This window comes from Charadrius vociferus, unplaced genomic scaffold (assembly GCF_000708025.1).
Source record: "Charadrius vociferus isolate BGI_N301 unplaced genomic scaffold, ASM70802v2 scaffold150, whole genome shotgun sequence".
Classification (NCBI taxonomy): domain Eukaryota; kingdom Metazoa; phylum Chordata; class Aves; order Charadriiformes; family Charadriidae; genus Charadrius; species Charadrius vociferus.
The window spans coordinates 222,536-243,960 of NW_009646420.1; the positions used below are offsets into that span (position 1 = coordinate 222,536).

Here is a 21,425-nt window from a genome sequence, read left to right on the forward strand (position 1 = left end):
TGGAATCCTGGGCTGCATAGGGAAGAGTGAGACCAGTAGGTCAAGGGAGGTCATTCTCCCCCTCTACTCGGCACTGGTGAGGCCACAACTGGAATACTGTGTCCAGTTTTGGGCTCCCCAGTTCAAGAGGGACAGGGAACTGCTGGAGAGAGTCCAGCGAAGGGCAACCAAGATGATTGAGGGATTGGAGCATCTCCCTTATGAGGAAAGGCTGAGAGAGCTGGGACTCTAGCCTGGAGAAAAGAAGGCTGAGGGGAGACCTTATTATGGCATACAAGTATCTAAAGGGTGGGTTGAAGGAGGATGGAGCCACACTCTTCTCGGTGGTTCCCAGTGACAGGACGAGGGGCAATGGGTGCAAGTTGGAACATAGGAAGTTCCATTCCAGCACACGAAAAAACTTCTTTACAGTTCGGGTGACAGAGCACTGGCACAGGCTGCCCAGGGAGGGTGTGGAGTCCCCTTCTCTGGAGATTTTCAAGACCTGCCTGGATGCAGTCCTGAGTAATGTGCTTTAGGCAATCCTGCTTTAGCAGGGGAGTTGGACTAGATGATCTCTAGAGGTCCCTTCCAACTCTGAAATTCTCTGATCATAGCAAACCATTAGAGAGAAAAAAAAAACCAAACAACCCAACACTGTCTTAGTGCATACAAAAAAAACACCCCTAAGCATAAAGAAAGAAGATAAAGTACTGTGTAATTGAACTAACAAGTGGGAAAAGGAAGCTTTACAGATAGATTTGATGATATTAGCGAAACAGAGGTAAATGTCAACCCAAATCATAACACTACCAGTCAATGCTCATGATTGCAAAAAGTGTTCTAGTTACCGCAAATAATTTTCTAGCTTCTATATAGATATTTAAAAAGTTGTTTGCAAGGAGAGAGATTTGTTCTCTGGAGTCCTAATTAAGAATTGGTTTACAATAGAAAAGCCATAAAAAATAGTGCTAGAGGTTCATGTAGGAACTAATCTCCATTTAAATCAACAGATTTTTTAAGCCAATTTAAAGTGAAGACAGAAACAAGAAAATTATTGTTAGCAAGTTGAAAAGCAAGACCCTACAGTGGCAAAAAACAGTAAATATTTGTGCTATGAAGGATCCCGAGCACCTAAACTGCTATTTGAGGCCCATTGGGCTGGATCCTATGTTTATTCTAGGCAAGAAAGCAGCTACCTTGCTTGTCTAAATCTAGACAAACAGATGTATCTTACAAGATAAGGAGAGAACACGGAAACGAGTACACTGAAGAATTGGCACAGCTCTTTCCCATGTCCTGCAGGGTTTCCTTAAGTACAAGGCACAGGCAATGAGCAAGAGAAAAGAAAAATACTATTTAAGCGAAATCAACAATTACAGTTTTCTACAGCTTTTCTTCAGGGACAGCATGGAAAACGAAGCCAAAGGGAAACAAAGGGATGTACAGACAGAACAGTTCTGTAGTGGTAAGTTCAACTATTATTTTCAGGAAATGTGAGAAACTTTATGTTGAAGCTAAACATTGTCCAGTGGGTAACAACAGTGGTTGCTTTATTTTCAAGATGAGATCAGAAGATTCCTGTAGTATTCTAGAAGTCTTATAAGAACTTCAATTAGTCTTTGTTTTGCAATTGAGGAAGCAGACTCAAATCTTAAGCCTTTGTGTTAATTTGTAGGGGGATAAAATGACAATAAAGAATTTTAGTCAGATACAGGGTTTTTATTTTGGATTTGTTTTCAAATCCTCATATCAGAGAGGGCAAAGATCTATGTGTCCAAGTATTTTTTCACATAATTTTCTGGTTTTTAATTAAGTTAATACTAGATGCATATTGTATTTTGATATCCCTACCATTACAAACAAAAATACTTGAGTAGGAATAGAGGTTTTTCTTCCTATTATTTCCAATTATAAAATTGCTTCCACTATTTAATATAGTCACACATTGTGAATCCTTGGGGCTTTCTCTGTAAGTGTCATTTAAGTTCATACGATTAAGTGTGTATTATCTATGTCAACATCTTTGTGGAAGCTTAGCTGCAATGGAGGAAACTCTTAAAAGAAGCATCATCTGTGCCCCTAACTAAAGCATTATGCAGAAGAACTCATAATTTTTGTGATTTCCTAAAGTCATATGACACCTTCTGACCTGCACTGGCCAGTCTTTGTACTAAAATCTCTGTCTAAAACAGGAGTTGTGTTGAACAAACTACTGCTACATTAGGATTGTTGCTCCCTACTTGCTTTGAAAGCAGAGGATTTGGACACAGCACAAGTTTCAAAACAACTGCTACTTTTTTATTATTACTATTAAACAAACTGGCCTTCCAGAGTGCTCATGCACTACAGCAGGATGTTTATCATTGTCATGCTCATTTTCAGCCAAGCATATGGAGTTTTTCCCTTTCTAGGTTAAGTCTTTCATGCCAGATGGGCACATGAAGCCCCAGAGATTACTTGCAAAGCTGCACAGAAAACTGAAATACAGACCGGAAGAAAGGATGCTCCCAATGGTTTCTGTTACAAGGGAACCAATTTACTGAAATGACAAAACTTTCTTATTCACTTGTAGGTTTGCATACATCATTGATTGCCTGTACTGCAATAAGCAATTGAGAAGGAAAATAGAATCACAGAATGGTTTAAGTTGGAAAGGGACCTTAAAGATCATCTAGTTCCAAAATTAAACATCCAGAATTATGTAAAGGAAGAACAACTTCCAGGATTTTTGCAGTGGTTTCATACAGATACCTGTAAGAAGGACAGAGAACCATTCAGTAGGAAAAGTGAGAAAGATGGGAGAAAGCCACAATCAGTATTTGGTGTTCAACAGGGCACAACTTCTCTCAACAAGAATCTGCTTGCACGTATGGAGTACAAATAATACTGACACAGGTGTAACTAATTATTATTCCAGACATTCAAAGAGAAACGCCAGGATACATTTGAGAACACTTATTTCCACTCCTGATAAAACATATTTCAGAAGCAGTCTGTTTTTCCTTAAGATGAGCAAAGCATTGAGAAAGCAGCATGTTGCTTTGGTGTCTGTTTTCAGAACAAGAAGGTATGAGACATTTATGGAAGGACTTAGGGAAGCACAGAGGCACCTAGACTGCCTTCTCCAGGTGTTGTGAAAGGAGACTTTCACTTTTCCCCCATCCCACAGGAGCATTCTCTTCCTCACTCTCAGCATTTGCTCAAAGCTAGAAGTTAAAGAACTCATTTGTCACTGTATTTGCTTAACTAGATAGCATGCTGCAACATGCATTTTAAGTACACCGGATTGCAAGCATTCTGAATTTCTAAGTTTTCTCCTCCAACATTTATTACAATCTTTTCACTTTTTACATATAGCAAACTATAATGTAGTTACTGAAACATTTGCAGTACTCAAGGATACACAATATTAATTGCTCAATCAACCTGCATTGACACACTGGATTTAACATGCCACATTGAATTACTGATCATTTTTCTAACCTTACCAAGTCAATCTGGGGCAGAGACATCTGCAGTTTAGCTGACATATTTTTTAAACACCTGCTTCCTACTACTATTGTAGTATCACTAGTTTGAACGGAAGCGCATGCATCATACCTTGCATGTTTTGGTGCCTGACTACACACTTCATAAATATTTATTTCATTAACTCTTCTTCAATCTTGGCCAAAAAAAAATCTGGATTTCGTTGGAAACAATAGTTTTACTAGTATGCCATAAGCTGAATTGATTTGTTCTGTACTGAAGTTGCTTTAATTCTTAAGAAAACCCACAAACACGGTATTTTTTGAGTGTTCTTCTAATACTAAGGATGAGAACGTGTATCAGTACAGAAAGGCTTAAATCAAATGCCACCATTGCCTTATTAACGTTCTCCATTTTTTTAATTAGAAAAATATATTTTTTAATATACTCTCATGAAAGAAAGGCAATATACATCCAATAACCCCCTTTAACTTGATAATACAAAAAAATTAAAAATAAAAGTTGAAGGCAATGTTAAGCCAAAAATTCTGTATTTTTCAAGTGTTTAGTTGTGAGAAAACCGAGATGGTCATTCACAGCATGCTTTCAGCCTTTTTTGCCCCCCATGAGACCATCACAACTGCTATACAGAACTTGTCACACCACATTACAGAATTGTGATTTTTACTATAAAGGATTATTTTGCAAAGAAATTAATGAACATAAATATTTTAAAGAACATCAAGTATAAATAGCTTCAGCATTCTGTATAAAACTGAGAACAACATTCAATCTTTAAGATGACTACGTAGACCTGTAACTTGCCTGTTAGTTAAACGAGAAATTGTTGGACGATTTTGTCGCAATAGTGCTTAAGAAGCAACGCAACACTTGTAAATACAACTTATGAGCAAAAAAAGTACTGCTAACTCTTACTATTTCCCTGCTTCAATAGCAGGGTGTGCCTCCTATCTCTATGATTTGTCCTTGCCTACCTCATTAGGCTGCTGCTCTTCACTAAGAAGCAGCGAAATATAAATCAAGTGATTCCAGATTACTTCCTGACAATTAATAACTGAAATAAGCACAGAGCTGCACAGAGCTACGCTTAGTAAATGTACTGTTACCCTAAAAAGTTTTGGAGGGTAGAAGAATAGAGACGAAAGACAACCCAGCTGTGTAAGGCAAGGCTCACCACCTGACAAACTTGCAGAACAACTATTAAAATACTAGCCTGAGTTGTAAATCAGAGTAACCTGAACCAGAACTTACCATATTTTAAGTTATTTCTGTTACAAATAGAAACCGCATTGATTTTATTTTCTTGTCTTATAATACATCTTACAGACAGAAAAACAACCCATATTACCTTTTGTACTAATTCTTTATAAAAGCATTTATGATCTAAACTTCAGCATTGTGATAAATACTGTGGATGTAAGATGATGTCAGATCATTTTATTTCCCTGCCAAGCATTCTGTAGATGAGAAAATGAAAGACTTGTTCCTAAGATTACTTACCCATGAAGTTCAGATAGCTCTCTCCTCCAAGTGCATGAGTAATGAGACGAATCATTTTATGGAGCTGTATTCCCCGATCAATAACTGGTGTAAGAGGCGAGAGCACGCTCATGTTTGTATACATCTCTGCATCCATCAGTCGGAACGCCAATGTCTTATCACCAACAAGTGCCTATAACAGTTAAAAAAAAAGTGAATAAAACCCTTGGGTGTACTAGAAGTGTTTCTAACATTTTTTTAAAGCAGGCACTCTATATCACTAAGGAGAGGACTCATAAGATTGGTGAGGAGTCAAGGACGTGGCTTGGTGTGCACGATCTAGTCCCTCTTCACAAGGAAAACGTCCTGCCGTTGCCGATGATCACCAGGTCACAGTGTCCCCAGCTCCCACTTACTGCAACTTTGTATTGTGAGATGTGTAATCGCATGTGTGTGATATATACAATCTGCTGCCAAAAAGAGAAAGTATGTAAACTGAGTCAGGGACATCCCTGAGCTGAGTTTCAACTGGATGTCAGATCCGACTGTCTGTTTACCCCTTGCAACCCTCCACATGGTTACTGGGGCTCCTCACACTGTTTGGAGTACAAGTATGTGATCAATAAACCAATAGCTGTCTCACACTTGTTGTGGTCCTATGTTTCACCTGATGGGATCGTGCTACACAATTACTTCTGAGAATTTTTTTGCCTATTGATACCAAACGTGAAGTGTTAGCATCAACACGATAAGCCACAAGTGACCTAACATTTTGGAATTTTTATAGAAAACACAGAAAATAAGAAAGCAAGTAAAGTTCCCAGGATGTACAAATAAAGGGCTATTAACAACACTCCTGATTTAGAGATGCAGAGTGAATATGAAACATCTGTTTACATGCAATCAAGAATGTGATTGGTTTTCTGTGTTTTCACACAAGAGAGAAAAACAAACTAGTAATTCTGTCTAAAAACAGTGACTGAATTACGACTGAATTACTAAGTTGCTACTGCTTACTGTTACTTAAGAAAGACCACACAAATGGTATGTAACAAGCTGAAAGTGTTTTGGAGTGTTTGTATGTAAATAGCTAATTTTTGTTCAGTTAGCCCAATTATCATATTATACTGTAGCATGAAAACTCACTAGATCCCAGAGAGACAGTTGAGTTGTAAACAGATCTAGTTGAAAAGCAACATCACCCTTTAGTGTTCCAGCTAACAATCTAACAGCACATACAGATGGTTCTCTCAAGTAAAAAGGTAATTTTTTTTTTTTTTTTTTTTAAATAAATTCCTATGCAACAATGGCAAGACTGAAGACTGCACTGAATAACTGCAAGGAACAACTCTTCTCTGGACTCAGAATGTGGCATTTGTTAGTGTCATTTAATGTCCCCTAATCTTTCCATTACAAGACAAGGTAAATGTTCCCTATTCGTGTTTTCTACGCCAACCATGACTTTATAAGCTGTTACCCTCCCCCCTTCAATGACCTTTTTTCTACCCTGTAGAGTCTTAGTCCATTTAGTTTTCATCTTATGAAAACCAATCCACACCTGCTATTATTTTTACCAACTCTCACAGCATTTTTTCCAGTTATGCTGTATTTCCTCTGAGATAACAGGACCAAATCTGTCTCCAACATTCAAGATGCACACAAACCATGAAAGACCACAGTGGCATACTGATTTTGCTCTTTGCTCTCCATTCCATTCATAACAATTTCAGTACTGTATCGGGTACTTTTGACAGCTATTAGCATTGAGTTGCTATTTGCACACACTTATAACCACGAGGCCCTGTATTCTGTAACAGTCAGCTCCTAGCCCATTATAACATATAAGAAACCAGAATTGTTTCAGCCCCTCAGGTGCATCACTTCGAGAACCTCCAGACTGAGTTTCATCTACACCCCCATTTTATTTCTCTATCCTACTTTTCACATATCATCCTGGTGTCTATCTGCATTCATCATAGTTAACTCTTTTTCCTTTTTTAATTCAAAATAAATAGATCATGTTCCCAAGTATGAGATTCTAAAACAAAAGTACATAGTGATATGGAAAATAACTCAATTGATAAAATCCTGCATGAAATAAAAGAACAACAACAGTAATATTATATGGATGCTTTAGGATGAAGAATCAGCTTTTATAAAAGCAAATAGTCACAGAATAAAATGTATTTCCAAGTAATACCTGAAGTTCTTTACCAGGATTGGGACTTCAGTGAACACAGTCTGAGATAAGAATGTAAACAGGTACACAAAAGGAAGCTGATAAACTCAGAACTGTCTTTTTAAAATAAAATACAGGTCTCATTTTGGACACTTCTGCAGACTGTTATTATAGAAAGTATAGGAAATAGAACGTAAACCTCTATTACGTAGAGGAAAGAGTTGGAGGTAGGTTACTTAAACCTTTTATTAGAAAATGGATTATATTTTTTAAACTTCCTAATTTTCAAATTCTCAGTGAATGTGTTTTCTGATTCTTCAGAAACAACCATGAAAGAAGATTGTGGGAGATGTGTGTTATTCAAACTTATCATTAGTTTTTCATTTTTCTGTATACAAAACCATTACAATTGCTGTGGTTTGAATCAAACTGTTAAAGAATATTTCACTTATATTTCTAAAGAGGATGGGTGTTTGCAATCCTCTCAGAGAGGAAACATTTTCTTGAAGGGAATACAGTTGCAAACACTGATTCGGTGAACAAATTTGTTAAATTATCATATTGTTTATGCTTATCATAAATAGTGCTCCAGCCTACTTTATGGAAACCAGATTTTCAAAAGGATGGATTATATGCCTTCCTATGTTCTATGACAGGCAGGAAAAAAAAAAAAAGAAGCTAGGACTCATTTCTTAAAAAAAACAAAACAAAACAAACCTGAAAAATAACACCCACCCACTCCAAGCAGAATTCCTTAATTAAAAAGAAGGATTGAAACAAAAAAAAAAAAACCCACAACACAAGCCCACAAGAAAACCCAAACAACAAAAAAAAAAACACTAGTCCAGATCTACCCATCTCTGAAATTTTTACCTGTCCTTCTCAAGTGTTGCCTCAATTTTTAAAAAACAAAGCCCACTAAGCCTCTAAACCTCATCTTTTACTTGCTTATATATAAACAAACTGATACAGTACCTGATCATGGCTCTCTGCATAAGCAATGTACTTTTCTTCATACCGTCTGTTTGTTAATGTATGCACAATATTGCCCATATTCCAGTCTTCATCTTTCAGCTCCTTAATTATCTGCAAAAATAAAGGAAAGATCATTGAAAAATTATTTCTGTTTTAACTACAAGCACATTACTACCTTTCTTCATTATCTCGGCACAGAAACTCCCAATGAATTGTGAACTGTATTATTTTAACTTCTATTCCCAGCTTTAGAACAAGCAGCTTTCTCTGATAATCTGAAAAGATTTCTTTTGTTTGAATTCCACTACATAAATATAACAACTAGAACATTTTGTTTCTCCTGTACTTCCACATATAAGCATGGACCATTGGACTTGCCGTCTATCACGTGAACCCTCTGATACAGCAGGCAATGCAATTGCTGGAGCTTCAAGAGAGCACTGCACCAAAACCCTGAGGAAAAAATACGTGGATTCACACACCTACCTACACATGGTATTGAAATAAGTCCTGTATTTCAAGTAACCCTGGCATATGGCAGCTTCCAACTAGATCTGAAGTGCTGGGCTGTGTAGTAGAGAATGGATCACTGCAAGATAGCACTATGCTACTGCCACGAAGTACACAACATGACAAGGTGCTCAGCGGAGGGACTTACATGTTCCCTGATCTGTGAATTTCCAGTCAGTTCCAAACCACAGGTTGAATGACAAAGCTTTGGAATACAAACTAAGTTTTATGTTTTGTAGGTTTTTTCGTTTGGGTTTTTTTTTGGTTTTGGGGTTTTTTTTTTTTGCCACGCTAGCTCCAGATTTTTTGGAATTTAAATTAAATCACATCAATAGGAATTTTTTGCCTCATATGACACCATTTCCTCCCTTTCCCAAACCTAGACCCATTTCAGTGTTAGTTCTTTCTTTTTTCTATAGAACTTTATAGACCTCCATTGATCACTACAACTTAAATACATACACATAAATATATAGACATAAAAATAAAGGTGACTAAGGCAGTAACATCAAGATGTCTAATATGATTCTGTAAAATTTAGCATTTTGATTGTAACTGGTCACGCACTCCTAAATATCTTTTTTTTAATAACTCTATAAATTCTGGCCCTGAAAACATTCAGGTCCCCATGCAGCATCACGTTACGTAGTAGATTTATGTTTAATGTGAACGATAACAGCCACTGGTTTGACAATCAGCTTATCTCTCCTACTTTTACAGATCCCACAGAATTACTTCACAGAACCCTAGCGATCCTTCAGGCCTACAACTGCTTTTAGGAAGTGCCTAGAAAATTTGCTATTAACAGGTACATACTGAAAAGCTGTAGAGAAATGAGAGCAAGCAGTCTCAAGTTTAAGGATACGGTCTCTCTTGGAAAAGCTGGCAAGTTTGTCTTCTGAATGAAAAGAAGGTTTAAAAACCATTTTTCAATCTGCCCTCCACCTCCTAGTTACAAAAGTGAAAGATGCTGAAAATAAGTTAATTTGCTTTTTATTTTAAGCTACTCATTACGTCTATTGAAGCATTAATGCTCATATAAAACATTTATTGTTTTCAGATCATCATGATAGCCTGAGGGATTCGGATGCAATCTTCTAACTGAAAAACATTCTCTAAAACATCAGTAGAAGCCTTTTGAGATCATTTAGTGTTTTATTCCTTTTCTTGTGATTCCTTGTATTAAAGAAAAGGTGATTTAAATCCTTATCATAGTCAGTGTATATTAGTATATTATTGTTCTTGAAGAGCATTTACAGACTTTTATTACTCTTTTTGTAACCCCACTGTACCAATTGCTGGTGTGTGTATAATTGGCTTACATTTACTTTGGTTAAACTTTCATCTTTATTCATGTTCAACACCAATTACTACACTCAGTTTCAGCAGGGTTCAATGCATGTTTTTGGGTGGTTTTTTTTTTTTCAGTATTTGTATGCATACAGTTAACTTACTATCTACCTGTTCACTTTCAATACAGACTACACATTCCACAGCTGTTGCACCATACAGATTATTTCAAACAAAATTAGTCTATGTATATTGTATGAAGAAAACAAGTATCAGCTAGAATGCAAAGAATAACACCTGAACTTACCCACCTTCTGTAATCTACATGATATGTGACAGCTCTCATTTCAGCCACTAATACCTCTGCTCAAGCCTGTCAATCTAACAGGACATTAACAGAAGAGAGACTGAAATTTGTCAGTAGGATTCAGAAGTGTTTTTGCATATGCACAGAGAGAGAAACATCCCGCTTTGAAGAGCGGAACATACTTTTAAAAAGTTCTCACCTGTATCCACTTATCTGGAATAGCCATGGCTAGTCGATAATCAAAACCCCCTCCTCCCTCTGCAACAGGACGACAAAGAGCTGGCATTCCAGAAACGTCCTTAAATAAAAAAAAAAAAACAAACACAACAGCATAATTTGCATAGCATTGCAATTATTAGTTCAGATTTTCTACCATACAGAAATAATTCTACACAAATACTCTGTAAACTATAAACAGCTTCACAGACTGACCTGGGTAGGTCAGTGATTACTGCACACAGATTTCCTGTTTGAATGCAAAAGTTACAGGGAAAAGTGTTATAACTTTTCTCATCAAATACTCTACTACAAAATATTTTAACAGAGTAGATATTTGAGGGTGAAGAGACCTCAGTAGATGCAGAATTTGAAATAATTAGCTCTCTTGAGCTCCAAGTAATCAATAGAAAGTAGTCAACGAAAGATAAATTAAACCTTCATTTTCTTTATTGATATTTTGCATAAAGAATGGCACAAAAATAAAAGGCTGAATATAAACTACAGTAAGGAAGAAAAATACAATCTCTGCTCTTTTCCTAAATGCACCAAACCAAAACTATTGATCCAGCTAGCCCTGGAAAGTGACATGCTCTTACTGAATAGTTTTCCAGTTTCATATTGATGGAGGCTGATCATTCTTAAATTCGTAATTCAAAGTTCTCATTTCACCATTTTATCAGTCATTTATGTCACACAGCATTCTTCTTCTAAAGTTAGCTTATCCATATAGAAAATGCAAACCTCCAATAATTGCAAAATATCTATCAGTACTCAATTTTATTAACTTATGTCACTGAGAAGCCATTCCACCACAATGGTTATGGATTAACACACACCTCTTGCGTGTTCTTCAAGAGAATTTATGGAATTCAATTCTGACTAGAACAGGGGCTTAATTAGGAAGCTCCTTCTGGTTTTCTGGATTCAATCCAGTTTTCAATCCAATTGCTGCACTGGACTAGTGAGAAAGACATTTGCACTTGAAGTTATACATACATACGCATACATGCATTCCCCCCCCGCGATGTTGACATAGTGAGGAGCGCAACCGCATCATCGCGAAGGTCGTGGATGGTATGCTGCGGGGTGGAAGAGGGACCCTGGCTGGCTGGAGGAACGGATCAACAGCACGCTTAGGAAGTTCAGCAAGGCAAATTGTCAAATCCTGCCCCTGGGAGGGACCAACGCCTGCATCCATACAGGCTGGGGACTGCCAGGCAGGGGAGCAGCTCTGCTGGAAAGGCCCCGGGGGGCTCTGGGCCAGCAGCAAGCTGAGCATGAGCCAGCGGCCTGCCCTGGCAGCAGGGATGGCCAGCAGCATCCCGGGCGGTACGAACAACAAAGCCAGAACAGAGGAGGGGATTATCCCCCTTTACTCAGCAGTCATCGGATCACACGGAAAAAATGCACCCGCATTCCACATGCTGTCAATACTGAATAATGAAGCGGAAACGCTTTCCAAACTTTTTGATTTTATAAAAGGAAGTTCAATAGCTCTCCTGAATCAGTCAGAAAGGATAAAAGCAGATTAATGGTCTCCAAGTTTTATGCAGGACAAGATGATCTGAAACAGAAGCCTTTCTCTGTGACGCTATGATGCCTACCTGGACAAGGTTTGAGTCTGATATTTAAGTGGCTCCCATCTACTTTAGTCACAATTTTGAAAGCCAAATTTTTGGGAAGTAAAATTCCAAATTTCGTATTTATATCTATCTATATCTACAGATTTTACCTGAATACTAAAAAATATTCAGTGTTAGTTCATGCAGTATATTTTCCACTAAATATAAACAGCCAATGCCTAAGCATTTGTTCAGACCCTAGTTTGAAGTGAGCTGCATATGAAAAAACAAAACACAACACAGCAGTGTTTTTGGGGTTTTTTTTGTCTGTTTGTTTTTATAACACTTCAGGCATTTTTTCTTCTCATTATGCAAAACTTTAATCACAGCTTTATTTAGAAGGCCAAAATGAAAAATAAGCATATAGTCAGTAATACCTACAAACTTAGAAATTACTAAGACAGTGAATGTACAGGATATTAAAAAGCTGTAAAAATTACCAGTTAAAAATTAAGGAATATATTATGACTAGTTATGGCTAGACAAAACCATGTTTCTTATATGGCACTCATTCCACCATCATTATAGACAAGCAGACATTCTTCATTGCCTTTTGTAATTTTCAATTATGTCAGTAGTTTCTCCTTCTGAAATTCTCCTTTAACCATGCAGCACATTGATCAATTCTGTATTTTGTGTAGTGACTCTCCCAGGCAGAAAAATGATGTATTGAAACAGAAGCAGTTTTCAACTCAAGCAAGAGAAACTGCTTTTTTAATATGACACATCTTATTAAAAAAAAAAAGAACTTTTAAGCAGGTTATACGAGCAGACTGAACTCAGAATTTCATCAGCAGGAGTGCTCATAATCTAAGACTACCTGGGAAATGAACAAATTTCACTTCAAATAAGCCTACAGCTCAATGAAGCCATCTCACGTTTACTAGTAATTGCTCATCAGATGCTGGTTTTGATAGCTTGTCATTAAGCTTTTAGCAGTGGCTTTCTATAATATAAAACTTTGCCATAAGTAAGAAATGAAGTTAAGCCGTATTTTATTTTCTGAAGATAAATAGGGAACTCTTAAGCAATACAAAAAGTTTTATTAGAAATCTGTGTAGTCACTAATGATATCAGATAGATGCAACCTTTTCCTCTAAACGAAAATAACTATTTAAACATAACAGAAAAACCCTCAAGGTTTACTTTTATTTTTTTAGATAAAGAGAAAATATCAGTGAAAACATACGTATTCATAGAACTTTAATGCTCTGGTGTTTCATACTTTTAAAAATTCCATGTGCCAACAATAGTGTTTTTCAGTCAAAAAAGTTTAATTGATCTCAATCAACTCAAGCAATATAGCCTATTTACTCCCTCAGAAACCTGCAGAAACTTCATACTTAATTTAAATTAGCATACATATGCAACATTTATAAATTTATCACGTTTATTTTGGAGAGAAATTGTCAATTACGCCAATATAATTCAAAATATGCAAAACCACACAAGGGCTGTTAAACTTTAGTACCATGAATCATGAGTGACAAATGGCAATCATGCAAAAGTAATAAATAATAAAACCCAATCTCATTACAAGTTCAAGGAGATGAAGAAAAAAGAGAAATCCCCACATTAATTAATGACCCATTAATGCAGAGAAAATTCCCAAAGTACATATTCCAGTTGTTCTTCCCGACAAGGCAAAGTCTGTCCACTAATTAATATTTCTCAGCTCCTGTCACTCCTTGAGTACTTGAAGTGTGACTTGACAATTAACAGGAAATTCACATCCCAAAGCAAACTGATCAATATTAATATCATTAAGGATGGCAAATCCTGATCTTACCTCTGCTATGGTTATGCATTCCGGATGCAAGAAATTAATCATGTGGTTGGCCAGCATTAGATAACACAAAGCATCTTCATCCACATGTAGGCCAAAATATTCATGGTAATCTCCACTGAATCCTGTGCCTAATAAGACAGGAGGTTTTAAAGGCCACAGTCGCTTTAACAACAACAACAAACCCCAAAAACCACAAAAAACCCACACAAAAAACCCACAGGGATTTTGTAATACACAATTTCATAAGCAAACAGTCGCTTTAACAACAACAACAACAAACCCCAAAAAAACACAAAAACCCACACAAAAAACCCACAGAGATTTTGTAATACACAATTTCATAAGCACCAAATTTATTCACAACTTCAGATCTATCCCTAGAGCAGCACATCAAGATATTAGCAAATCTGGAATTCTTGGAGCACTCAGTTAACTTTTACAGCACTATTTCCACAGCAACAGGATTGCTCAGATTAGAGTTGGTTAAATTACTTACCAATGCCATGATGGTGATACAACATAGATGTAACACCATCAAATCGGAAACCATCAAAGCGATAGTCTTCGATCCACATTCTCAAATTAGACAGAAGGAATCTCAAAACTTCCCAGCTGAAATAACATTAATATATTTTACAAGTTTTAGAAACCTTGGGATCAACTAGAGTTCCTTATACCATGTTCCCCACTTGCATATAAGGTACTTTTACTGTGTATTTTAGAATTTTAATGACTTCTTTCCTGTTTTAAATGAGCCTTTTCCTAAAAAGTTTGTCTTCCTTAAATCTTTGCCTTTTACTGCAAATAATTTTAAGATTGCAGATAGGGGCTTAGGAAAAATTATCAACTGTCTATATAGACACCTAAATAGGTTAGTGTTTGAACACTCATATTACATTTTAATACCCATACTTGCCACTGTACTTTGCCTCTCTAAAGATGTTTAGACAAAGATCTTATAGGAATGGAAAGAAAATTATAATAGATAAGACTTCATCCCCAAGATTTTACAGATTTACAGCAATTTCTAGGCATAATAAAAGTTGAAAAGTTGTCATCCCTGCCCCCAATTACTTACAAATCATATGTCACCAGTAGATTACCAAATCACCTACTGTGTTGTAAACTTACACATTTAAGGAGTAAAGCAACTCAGGGAATTTGAGGAGATATTTTTTTAAATTCAGAACAGGAATGGGCTATAACACACAAACAAATGAGACACGGACACGAAATCAAAAATATGAAAGAGGTTCTAAAGTGAGTAAGCATGCGGAGGTGTTTGTGAACAAAATTTCTGTCAAAGAATGAAGTAGTTTCAGGAACACTTTTCCCACTATTTATCACCTCCCTTCCCAGGACACTGGTCTCAGTAGCTTCAAAGACCCCCATATCTTGTTTCTACCGTTCACCCTCCATGCCACTACCTTCTCTGCCACCCCTGGCACGGGCTGCCTCAGGTGCATCTCCTGCAAGATATGGTTCCAAAGACCTTGCCCATCTCAATCAGCCTCACATGAGGTAGTGAGACTTTTGCCCACATCTTCAACACCTGCCAATGTTATGATTTCTCTTTAATCAATTTCCCAACATAGCACAACTACAACCTCACTTACTACCAAGTTTCTGTTCAAAGAAGAGTGCAACATACACAGCAGCACACGGGGTCTCACCCACCACCCTCTGGTGGATGAGATGGAAGGGTACCCCAAGCACATTAGTCAGCATCACTGTTACAGTTTACCTATGCATATAGTTAGCATAAGGCAACAAAGGAGACCCTTTCTAGATTACACTTTATTTAACGGATGTTGGAGGCAGTAGACTCATGAGGCAATTATGACACAGGAAAAAAAACTCAATTTTGACAAAACAAACGTCCCTACCTTCCTTTCTCCAAAAAACTTCCTTGCATAAAAGGTGCTTTAAATCTGGAGTTAGTGGTATTACATGAAAAGATGGGAAGGCTGTGGAAACACTGCAAAGCTAGTAAAATCCTGACCTCATTGAATAGCAAACTCTTATTTACTTCAATAAGATTATAATATTTCTCCTTTCTTTGCACGTACTACACAGACATACACCTGTGCATATAAAGACAGAAATATTACCGAATCAAAGCCTCCAAATTTAGGAAATGCAAATCAGCATATTGCCTCATTTCAATACCTTTTTTGGTCATGCATTACATGACAAGATTTTTTGTTCCATCCCCGTGTTCCCTCCACTCCCCACTCCAAATCATCCAGTTCACAACACTGTACTAGGAAGATCCTCAGTTTGTCTACAGAACCCTTTATATATTTATTATTTCTTAGGTGAGATGATTTGCAATGAATGAATGCTAGAGACAGAACGCTCTCATATTGAAAGGAATAGAAAGATATCAAAAGTCCTATGAACTGGCAAGCTGGTCACATAAAAATACAACTTTGTGCAAATGCTTGCTGTATCTTTTTCTGACCCAGCATCAAATTTGCAGAAAGCTATTTGCTGAGAGCTAAACACTGTGAGCAAAGTCAAAGCAGTCGCTGTATTGCAATAACAATACTATCTCACACGGAATTAAGATAATGCATGTACAAAGAGTAGATTAATTGCTACAAGCACCAGCCAAACTTAACTTACTTCTCCTCATTACAGACCGCTTGACTTTATAACCTTAAATTTCTTAAGATAGTGAAGAGGTTTTGTAGATTTGTAAAACATACACAGAAGTCTCAAGACAGATAACAAATGTATTTTTTTCCACCATTGTTGGCAGTGAATATTGATCTTTGGAAAAAGATGGAGAACCAGTATGAAAATAAATTGTAATGACTTTTACATGAAAAAAATGACTACAAATAAGAACAAACAAGATGAATTTGTGGAACCAAAAGGTTAGCTAGCAAATTGATGAGATCAAAAACCTGAGTAGGAGCAGCAGATGTTTTCCAACCATCTGATTGCACATGGGAGAGAAGATTGTAAATAAAAAAAATAAACAAACATATTAACTCTGATTCTAGTCAAAAGTTGGAAAAATTCAGTTTTAGGATAATTTCTACGAATGATGTCAAATACTAGCAATCACACTGACTTTTAGAGAGATAACTACACAGCTCCAAAACATGAGCCAGAACACCAGGTTTTTTAGAACATGCAAATCACACAAACCATACAGAGGTTAATGATTTCATCCAAGTCAATTTGTTTATGGGAGCAGCAGCATTAGAAATAGAAGTTGACAGCAGTAACAAATAAGTTTGCAGAATGCCAGTAGAGACCAAAATCATAGCATAATTGAAATACATCAACCATATAAGCAATAACTCAGGAACATTTCTAAAAGAAGTACATTCTGGTAGTTTTACAGGACAGCATTCATCAAGAAATAGGATAGCATTCATTAGGAATGTAATTTCTTTTGGGCAAAAGCCCTATCTTAAATTATATCCTAATAGTCTCTCACACTTTTGCATATCATAAAATTGAGGAAGTTCTTTCATTGCATACATGATCTAAGAAAGGAAAAGATATGCTGTATTATCATTAAGGAACAGAATGATTTATACTGTAAGAAATTAAATAATTCAGAATTCACTCAGACATCATTCAAAACAAAGGTCTTTGCAGAGAAGTCTTGCTGTGTTTTTCTCCCCCTTGGGGCCAATAGCTCACACATTAAAAACAGATTTCTCGTCTGAAGTAGTGAAGTGAGCATATCTAGCTAGACGACCTGGTTTCACAAGGTGATGAGAAATTTAACAACTTTCCTATACTGGGTCAGCAGAAAACCTGTGAAATTGCTTACAAATCACACTCATTATTTACTTTTTTTTTTCCTCCTGTACTAATAAAAGAGCAAAATAATGATTCACCATAAGAATTCTAAATTCCAATCCATGATAAATATGAAATATTTAGATGCAAGCTAGTAATGCATTTAAACCAGTTAATTTTGTCACTATGGAAAAAAAAAATAATATTGGCTGTACCTAAAACAGTTTGAAGCTGCAATTCTTGAGCCACATTAATGTTGACACTCAGAAACTGCATTTATTATTATGTATTACAGAAAATGTGTGGAACTGCTGACCTTATAAGAATCTAGACTTTTATGATTATTTACCCATTTTCAATTTTTCCTGTTTAATTAACTTAACACTTAATAGCACTGACTTGCTTAAAATATTACTTTTCCCCAAACATTTCAGCAGCTGATTGGCTTAAATTCCACCAATGGATTGCTAAAGATAATAATAGAGAAACTGCCACTCAGTGTGATAATGGTAACTTTTGCTGAACCTGATGAAGTTATTTTATAAACTAAGCATGCATAGCACATCCAAATGTGACACAAAGAAGTTCTTCCCCCCTCCCACCCCACTGCTGTTATCCAGCATACACCAGTTTGCCTGGTACTTAGAGGCACTTTGTTTGATCAGTGTGATACAAAAGGGGTACCACTTATCCTATTTGGGAAATAACAACCAAAAAAATAAATTCTCTGTATTTCAACCTCCTTCATTTACATGGGGAAGTGATTCCTCACCGTCCTCTAGGCAATATTGTAGCCAAGACCCCAAGTCATCTATTAGCCACGAGGGACTGAGAAGTTGAAGCAGCACAGCAGGTACTCACTTTTTAGCCAAGGTACAATCCTGATTCACACTGTTCACAGTGCCTTTGATACCTGCACTCCTAATTATACCGACCGCCATTCTGTGGGAACATATACTTCTCTGCCATTCAGCAGAACGTGGTACATTTGTTAACAAATCAAAGGAGCCTTTGCTTGGTCATTCAAGCTACATTATGCCCCCAAAATGAACGGTGCAGACAACAAACACAAGAGAGAGCTATCCTCCTGGGGCGTACTATAATCTGTGAGCAGAAAGGGTCAGCAGCAACATGTCACTTCCCCTGTATCAATCCCAAGAAGAGACAGAGAAGCAATGAATTAACTTTTTTTCCCCACAGTAACAACCACAGAGGCACTGACACAGAGTGCTACTTTTTCTAGACTTAGGATTTCTGAGAGTGCATTGCATGACAGCCAGAAGAGCAGCAAGCCATTCTACTTCAGCAATATTAACCTTACTCACATTTCAAAGTTAATATCTGCACACAAAATAACTTTTAAGGAAAAATCTGAATCTGAAAAAAAACCAACCCAAGTAATACTATTTAATAGCAGTGGCATAGATATCAATACGTGAGAAGTTACAGTAGACTAAAGCTTTCAGTTTAACATGCACTGAGATCTTAACTTTATTTTAAAATAAGCAGAAGACAACTAACAAAAATCCTGAGGACAGAGACCTCTCCACGCTCCAACTTCCAGTTGCAGAAGAATTCAGCTAGTACAAGTTTTCAGAACATCTGCAACATTCTTGCAGTATTCTCAAACCATTCCCCACAGTGCCACATTATTTGGGGTATTATTAAAATAAACTAATACGATTAAATTGATTTTTTAACATCCCCACCATAAGCAACCAACCCAAAAGACAATCAGCACGGTCACGATCCCTTTGGTCAAGCAGCTCAAGCTGTTGCACTGTGAAGATGATCTGGGGGGCCAAGAGAGAACCTACAGGTTAGATGTGTAAGTTGTAAGGTCTCTACTTCTTGTCCATCACAATCTTGTACATGGATGAGGCTTGAAATTAACACTTGTCAACAGCAGTAGATCTTTACTCTTACTAAGCTTGGAAAGATGTTACTGTACTGCAGGGATTATAACTGCACTTTCCTGAGCAAGCTAATGGGGATAGTTCCCAGTTCTCGAAGTCTCCCACTGCTACTGGCTCAAGACTTCCTTTCTTAACAGGCAGTTTGCATCACTAAAGATTTACCTATATCTCTTTCAGCCATATCAATGATAGAGAGTGCCACATTTTTTCCCCGACAGCAAGGAATTTGAAAGAAATCCTAGCTTTGAATCTAGCTCCCTAAGCTTTTTTCTCAGATTTATCAAATAGTTTAATTACTACCCCACTGCCTCCTCCTTCCCCACTTACTGCTTACAATTGTTTACTGCTTCACCTCTGTTCTCTGCATTGTGAGGTTTTGTTTGTTTTAAAGAGAAATGGATCCATACCATGACCTTTCTATTTCACTTGACTAGATTATGTTTGCTCTGCTACCTGTATAGAATTCATAACACTGAAGGTAGACAATTTATAAAGTGAGATACAGCAAAGACGTTGACAGCGCCAAAAGACTTGTAACCTTGATCTTTGATCTACAAAGTAGCTTTATCTTTTAAATGACATTTCAAACAAAAAAGCATTAAATAACACAAGTAACAGTGCATTACAGATCTCAGAGTTTTATCTTTCCTTGAGGTCCAGTATGACACGGAAAACATTTAAAAAGTTTCAATCACCAATGAGACAGCTCAATCTACAAATTTCACGGCCAACTCTCCTTACACCAAACAAAAAGTCCTCACTTAGGAAATCTTGATTGGCATTGCAAGCTGTCGGTACCCAACCATGGAACAAAGAGGACCCAGAACTGAAGAAGGTGGCACATAGGTCACTGCAAGCAGATGAAAGGTTTTGACAAACCAGAATTGCTATGCAATAAAAACTTTTAAACTATTTGCCTGCTCAGTTTCATGCATGAGTGAACAGTACTCTGACACCACTAAGGGAAGAAAAACCTACATTGAGGACACATGAAAGAATCTGAACTATAAGGAAGTAATTGAATAAATAACACCACTACATACCTGAAGTCAGAAAAGACAAGCAAAACTTACTACTAAAAGGCAAGCATTTGAAAGCACACCAAATCTTAACCTCAGGAGGCACAGGGACAACATCCCTCTGAAGCAGTGCTAGATCACGTGACCTGCCAAACACTAACTCATTTGTGTCTGCCCTAGATAAAGACCCTCCTACTGAATCTCAAAGAGCAGCAGCCTGCACCAGAACACAGCAACTGTTCTAAACTGGTCTGAAGTACACAGTCTACCCCGAGGCCAGAAGGGGATGCAGGCCTTATTAAGGAAGACTGAAACACTAGATGACTAATTAGGGTGGGGTCTCAATATGACCTTGTGATTGTGAAAAACTTTAGTACAAGAGTTTCCTGTATTCACAGCCAATACTGTGGCCCTCAGGAATATTTTGCTACCTGAAGAGGCAATGAAAAAAGCTAACCGGTCCTAATAGACCTAAAGGAAGGACCTACAAGAAGACATGTCATTCCTAATTTATCTTGTCACACGGAGGTGACAAAATGTCACACAAAGTGGATGTGACCTGTTAACAGTCCCTCTCAGTCTGTTTCTGGTCAGGTATTTGGGTATCAATCCCAGCATTAAGTCTACCAGCTGTGAGAAGAGCAGTGGTGACAGCACAACCCAGCAGTTGTTCAGGTCAACGTCTATGAAACCTTCAGACATGTAGTGATTGGCATCACTAAGCCAGACAGAAATTTCCACTGGGAAGTACAGATCCCTCTGCACTGAAACACAAAATGTCAGGGCTTTTCGCTTTGCTTTTATTTTCAACAAAAAGGGTGCTTAAAGCTGTTAATGGTCACCGATACCAGTTTTCCCAGTAGGAGCTGAACTTCTGAGGAACT

The 21,425-nt window shown here is 37.1% G+C and overlaps 1 protein-coding gene across 1 annotated transcript in view; it reads right to left on the minus strand.

The window, feature by feature from the left end:
• GBE1 (glucan (1,4-alpha-), branching enzyme 1) overlaps positions 1-21,425 on the minus strand; it is a 135,098-nt gene that overhangs the window by 53,115 nt on the left and 60,558 nt on the right. The window contains exons 9-13 of the mRNA XM_009880899.1: positions 14,338-14,453; positions 13,842-13,969; positions 10,411-10,509; positions 8,105-8,215; positions 4,972-5,143 (exon numbers count right to left, since the gene is read on the minus strand). Coding sequence (XP_009879201.1) covers positions 4,972-5,143; positions 8,105-8,215; positions 10,411-10,509; positions 13,842-13,969; positions 14,338-14,453 — 626 coding nt within the window. The remainder of the gene's footprint in view (positions 1-4,971; positions 5,144-8,104; positions 8,216-10,410; positions 10,510-13,841; positions 13,970-14,337; positions 14,454-21,425) is intronic.